This window comes from Bison bison, unplaced genomic scaffold, assembly GCF_000754665.1.
Source record: "Bison bison bison isolate TAMUID 2011002044 unplaced genomic scaffold, Bison_UMD1.0 scf7180017864313, whole genome shotgun sequence".
In the NCBI taxonomy this organism is placed as follows: Eukaryota; Metazoa; Chordata; class Mammalia; order Artiodactyla; family Bovidae; genus Bison; species Bison bison.
Genome location: NW_011494885.1, coordinates 944,836 through 951,404, shown reverse-complemented (window position 1 = coordinate 951,404; position 6,569 = coordinate 944,836). Strand labels below are relative to the sequence as shown.

The window sequence follows — 6,569 nt, the reverse complement described above, 5'->3', positions numbered from 1 at the left end:
TACCGCGCGGCGCACGGCGTCCTGCTGCAGGCGCTGGACGAGATGTGCGCGGACGCCGAGGCAGTGCTGGCGCCGCAGGTGCCTGCGCAGTGAAAGCTGGGCTGAGGGCTGGGGCTTCCTGGTGTGCCCTGGGCCCCAGCTGCCTGGCTCTGCCAGGGCCAGAGGACTCAAGACCCGGTGAGAGGGAGAGGGCACGGGGTCCAGACTCTAGCACGGGATGTCTGGGCCTGAGATATCGCAGAGCAAGGGGTCCGCCAGTCAGAATCCTGGGTGCTTGAAGGGAATGAGGGCTCTGACTAGGGGTTGGAGTGGGTGACGTCTGGTCACCAGGATTCCTGGGTCCTGAAGGGAAACAGAGTTCTGAGGACTGGACTCTGATTTCTCTGGGGACCATCAAACTATGGAACTCCTCAAAGGAGTTGAGGGTTTGGACTCCTGGAAGGGGGCTATCTTGGTCTCTCAAGAGTAGAAACTAGATCTAATAGGTGTCTAGTCCCCCTGCGGAGGAGGAGGTAGACGCCTAATTGCTGATGAAGGCGGGCTCCTTCACACTAGGGATTCTGACATGGAGGAGGGGTGGTCTGGGTTCCCCAGGGAGCTGAAATCCTTGGGCTTCTGAGCCACAAAGGTATATAAGATCTAGGTTTCCGGGGGTGGGGGAAGGACGGTTCTCTGGACTCTCAGAATGCCTGGCTCCCCAGAGGGCTGAGGTCTTTGCTTTCTAATTCATGGGTGGTGGAAGGTATCCATGTAGAGGAGGGAATCGGGTGCTATGTGAGAGAGCTGGAGACCCTGTGGTCTTGGGAGACGGAGGGGTGTAATATTTGCCCCTCCAGAAGCTTGGGGGCACAGATTTCTTTCCCCGCTGTTGTGAGGAGGATGGTACCACAAAACACGAGAGGAAGCAAGAGTGTTCTGGGCATGGTTGGGCTGGGGAGTAGCCAGAGACCAGGAATGAGGCTTTCTGACTGTGGAAGGGCGGGAACCCATCCCTCAGAGGGAACTCCCCAGAATCCCTAATGGATTTAGATCCTGGTGGCTCCCCTCCTCTGAGTTTGACTGGAAGGGGATGTGACTGACCCCATTTTCAGGTGCTGGGCAATTATGGGGCTCTCTGGGGACTCTATCGCGCTCTCCCTTAGGGGTTTCTATCGTTCTTGGGTCTTGGTTTCTTCTGTCATTAAGCCTGAACCGTTTCTGGCCTTGCTATTTTGTATACCCGCCTTTTGGGAAACACAGCCGTACTGCTGGACTAATCCAAACGCTTCCGTGTGGCTACCTCAGGTGTCCCCAAGAGAGACACAGAGAAGGCCTCAGTGAGCCAGGGGCCCACAGAACAGCCGGGCAGGTGTTCCAGCCCATGGGAATGTGTCGCAGGGAGGCAAAGGCAGAAACCACAGTGCCTGGGATGTTCTAGGCTGCCAGCTACCAGTAGAGGAGAAGCGACAAGTCACAAAACTCTTTAATGCCAAAAAGAGAGAGAACGGGGCGGGGTGGTGGTTGGGGGATGGAGCGCAGCTGAGAGGCCATCCAGCAGAATCTCTGTTACGTTAGATGGGGAAAGCAAAGGACAGAGAGGGCAGGCTCTAGGCCCAACAGCACACGGCAAGATTCCTCCCTGCCTCTTTTCATTTCCTGCCCCCTCTCATCCTCATCTTCCTTCTGATGCTTGAGTGGGTCACCTGGGGTCATGCCTCAGGACCTTTATAGTTTCCGTTATTTCTGCCCAGAATGCTCTGCTCCCAGATCTACTTGCCAATCAGATCTCAGCACAAATGTCCCCTCAAGAGGGACCTTTCCTGACCATTATAACCGAAGTAGCTCACACCCAACCCTTATTTTCATCTCCACTGAGTTGTTTTTTTTTTCTTTTCCTTGCAGCAATTATGATTTTAGAAAATTATTTATTTACCTGTGTATTGGCTGTTATCCCTGTGCGGTACCCTCAGCCCCTCAAATAGTGCCTGACATACAGAAGGTGCTTAGTAAATATTTAATTCATTAATCAGTGGCAGAACTAGGGCTGGGATTTAGGTCGTCAGCCTCTTGCCCCGAGGCAGGGAAAAGGTGGGAGATGGAGGAGGAACAAGCATCTCCTAGGAGAGGAGACACCTGTCGGAGGTCAGGGGGCCCGGGCAGCCAGCACGGCTTTGCCATGTCATTCTGGGTGACCGGAGCCAGTGCCTTGTGTTCCCACCCGTGAAATGAAAGGGCTGGAGAATGAGCATAAACACTTTCGAGACCCTGTTTCCTTTGACAGCTGAAGATAAGCGTAACCAGTCTGAGGGGCAGGTAGCTAAGGGGTGGTACCCCCAGGTCTCACTAGAATTCCCACCACTGGCACAATTTGTCCCATCGAAGTTGAGGTAGCCCAGATAGGGGGAAGCACTTCGCACTATACTGAATGGCTCCAGGCACTGTCCTCAAAGCTCTTTCGGCCTTAGGAAAATGTTCCTCATCCATCTCTATGATACCCAGCACAACACTGTCTCCCCACTTCAACTGTGGTTCAAGCCTCTGCATCAAGCCTGCATGCCATGGGCAGAAACAGGAACACACAGAACAGCTAGTCCAGTAGAAACAGAACATCAGCCACATGTTTCGTCACTCAGTTGTGTCTGACTCTGCAACCCCAGGGACTGCGGCCAACCAGGCCCTTCTGTCCGTGGAATTTTCCAGACAAGAATATTGGAGTGGGTCTCCATTTCCTTCTCCAGGGGATCTTCCGGACCCAGGAATTGAACCTGCATCTCATGCATTGGCAGGTAGGTTCTTGGCCCCTAAGCCACCTGGGAAGCTCATGAGCCACACAAGTAGCTTCAAGTATTCTAGTAGCCACATTGAAAAAGGAAAAGGGAACAGATACAGATGACACCAATTCTAACGTCTCACGTCAATATATCCAAAATATTATTTCAACATTAATCAATATAGGAAAGAACTTTTTTATGCTACGTCTTTGAAATCTCGTGTATATTTCTGTAGCACATCTCAATTCACATGATGAATTTTCATCAGAAATACTCGACCTCTATTTAGATTTCATGAAACTTGAAGAAGTCGTTTCCTATACCCACGCTGTCCCAGTGATGTTGAATAGTTTTCCAATAATGAAGATGAGAAGCATTTTCTAAATTAATGAGAAGTAAGTTGCAGGTAAACTTTTCCCCCGTTTCACCACAAACATGGTGAGTAGACACAGCACTGGAGAAAAAAAACAACCTTAGTATCACCAGGAATTCTGTCTGCATTGCCCGAGGGCCAGACAGCCCTTTGACTATAAGGGTGGCCTTTTGCAAGTGAGTCAGCAAGTGGAATCTACCCGCAGGGTTGTCCTGAGCATTCCACGCAGACACGTTTGTACCCTGTTCTCTCTTGTGTACAGTAATAGGCTTGCAGCCCCTCCTGGAAGCCCTCAAACATTAGTCTCATCCCTGTGCCTTTGCTCAGGGTGCCACCTCTCTGACACCATCTCTGACTTGGCCCTGTCTGACATCTCTACCCTATGCTTCTCTGCCCTCCCGCCAAGGGGACTCCTGCCTGAGATTGAGAAAGCAAGACCCAGTTTTGTTTTCTTGTGTCACTGTCCCTTGTAGAGTGTGCTGATTGTGTTTAAGTAGTTGTATTTTGGCACCCTTGGGGGTCAACGACTGTCTTTTGGGAGTGGTTGCCTTTTAAATCATGACTTTTAAAGGGATTGAACTTTAGGCTCTGGAAGCAGTAAGCTGCCAGCGAGGCATCGGTCTCTGGGCGCATCCAAACAGAAAAGACTGAAGACTCACTTGTGGAGGGACAACTGGCTGCCTTCAGGGTGAGCCTACATGGCATCTGCAGGCTGGAAGGCCCTTGAAGGCAGAAATTCTAGGAAACCTTTGATGAATCTTGGTGTTGCCATTGCCAGAAGCAGAGGAGGAACAGAGCCTCATCAACTTAGATGAATTTCCTACTTGTCTGGATAATGATAAACTTGTGTCATTGAGATGAGGAACCATGAAGCCGGGAGACTCAAGGGTGGGTTGACCTGTGTGTGGTGCTTTTTGGAGGAGTGAATAAAAAAGTAGAAATTCCATTGTGTGTGTGTTCATTGCTGGTTTGAGAGGAGGGGGAAGATGCTTGGGATTCTAACTGTCAACTGGAAGCCTAGACCCCTGTGTCTGATGGAGGAGGGGTCCAACGGTGAGGCCTCCTGGGTCCCTGGAGAGGAGGGATGGTGGGGATGTGTGCAGGATAGAATTCCCTGGGCTGCAGTCCAGTGACTTTGAGTTTTACCACTCTGGAGGAGATGGGGTGGCCTAATAATTGTTTAACCTTAGGGGCTGTGATAGTAAACCTCTTAACTCTAGAACTAGCGTGGCCCATTAATGCCCCCAGTCTGTTCAGCATTTCTGCAGCCATGGCCTTGGATAGACCCTTCTGACTTTAGACCTGGTCTTTGGATCTGCTTGACTACTGGACTCACAGCAAATGTGATGCAAGCAGAAGCTTGGCAAGTGCTCATGGATTGGGATGATCTCTCTTGCTGCCCTGGGGACCCCTGCCACCATGACCACATGGGGAAGTGCAGGCTAACCTGCACGGCAATTAGATAACATGTGGCCGAGTCAGCCAGGACACCCCAATTAGTGTTGGCCCTCTGAAAGAGAGCTGCCTAGCTGACCGGCAGCTGAACCATCCTCCAGCTGATCCTAGACCAAATTGCCAACCCATGGAATGAGGCAAATACAAGACAATTATTCTAGAGGCTTCTCTGGTGGTCCAGTGGTTATGAATCTGCCTTGCAATGCAGAGGATTGAAGTTCAATCCCTGGGGGGTAACTTAAGTTCCCAGATGCCACTGTTCATCTGATCCTGGGAGCTACAACTAGAGTGTCCATGTGCCACAAAAGGGGTCTTGCATGACTCTGCGCTGCCCATGCAGGGGGCCCGGATTTGATCCCTGGTCAAGGAACTAGATCCTACATACCACAACTAAGAGTTCACATGCTACAGCTAAAGGTTTCAAATACCATCACTAAAGACTCCACACGCCAGAACGAAGACCTGGTACAGCCAAACAAATTTTCTTTAAAAAGTAATTAAACTTACGTAAACCAAATAAATAAGTTTTCTTTTAAAAAAAAAAGAAAAAGAATCTGCCTTGCAATGCAGGGAATTCAAGTTCAATCCCTAGTTGGGGAACTAAGATCCCACATGGCGCAGAGCAACTGAGCCTGTGAGCTGCAGCTACAGAGTCCATGCTCTGCAATGAAGATCCTGCAAGAGTCGATGGAGGCCTTGTGAGCTGCAACTAAGACCCAATACAACCAAGTAAATAAAACTATATAAATATGTTTTTATAGGCAATTACTCTAAGTGAGGTTTGGAGGGGCTTGTTATATAGCAAAGGATGGATAACTGATACAGGCGTGTCCCCTCTCTGAGATGTGGTCTCTTTCTCCCTCTCAACAGGACCCAGTGATTAAAACTTAACCTCTGCCACTTTTTAGCTGCATGATGATGTCCAATGTGATGTTCCTTCTCAGAACCTCAGGTTTTTCTGAAAACAGGGTTGAGAATAATAGTGCCTATCACAAGGAGTAGTTGTGAAGATAAAGTGGATCGTTTTCAGTTCATGACCCTAAGAGATCATGTTGGTTACGAAACCTGTCTGGCAGGGGTGGGGGTGGGGCCAAAGGGGGCCAGACTGCTCTTCTTCCGCCTCTCCCCCTGGGGTTCACTAGGGCCATGGAAGGAGGAGCGTCCTTCCCTACTCTACTGCGGTTGGCTTTAAACCATATGATTTACTTTACTCCATGGAATGTTAGCATCCCCAACCTCCTCAGGGACCTTTGGTGCACTTGGGCTTTCTGTTCCTGTCATCTGCCATGAGAAAGATATTAGCCAGGGAGCCACAGATCCCAGAAGACTGAAACCCCATGGAGGAGAACTAGAGTCCCTCTCCCAAACTGGAGCGAAACCCACCAGTTCAGAACCTGAAACAGAGCCGCCCCAGATAGCTACAAACCAGAGGAAGCAGAATACATTTTGTTACAAGTCTCAGTTTGGGGATGGTTTGTTATACAACATTATCATAGCGTTAATTGACTAATGTTCTTGTTCAGTCGCTCAGTTGTGTCCAGCTCTTTGCATCATCGTGGACTGCAGCACTCCAGGCATCCCTGTCCTTCACCATCTCCAGGAGCTTGCTCAACTCATGTCCATTGAGTCACTGATGCCATCAAACCATCTCATCCCGTTGTCCCTTTCTCCTCATGCCTTCAATCTTTCCCTGCATCAGAGTCTTTTCTAGTGAGTCAGTTCTTCACATCAGGTGACCAGTGTATTGAGACTTCAGCATGAGTCCTTCCAATGAATATTCAGGGTTGATTACCTTTAGGATTGACCGGTCTGATCTCCTTGCAGTCAAGGGACTCTGAAGAGATTTTTCCAATCAGATCAGATCAGTCGCTCAGTCATGTCCGACTCTTTGAGACCCCATGAATCACAGCACGCCAGGCCTCCGTGTCCATCACCAACTCCCAGAGTTCACTGAGACTCACGTCCATCGAGTCAGTGATGCCATCCAGCCA

At 49.9% G+C, this 6,569-nt stretch overlaps 1 protein-coding gene across 1 annotated transcript in view; it reads left to right on the top strand.

Annotated features, from left to right (window-relative positions):
* The window catches only part of IRGQ (immunity-related GTPase family, Q), a 3,814-nt gene extending 3,721 nt beyond the window's left edge, over positions 1 to 93 (top strand). Inside the window, exon 4 of the mRNA XM_010852674.1 lies at positions 31 to 93. Coding sequence (XP_010850976.1) covers positions 31 to 93 — 63 coding nt within the window. The remainder of the gene's footprint in view (positions 1 to 30) is intronic.
* The last annotated feature ends 6,476 nt before the right edge of the window (positions 94 to 6,569 follow it).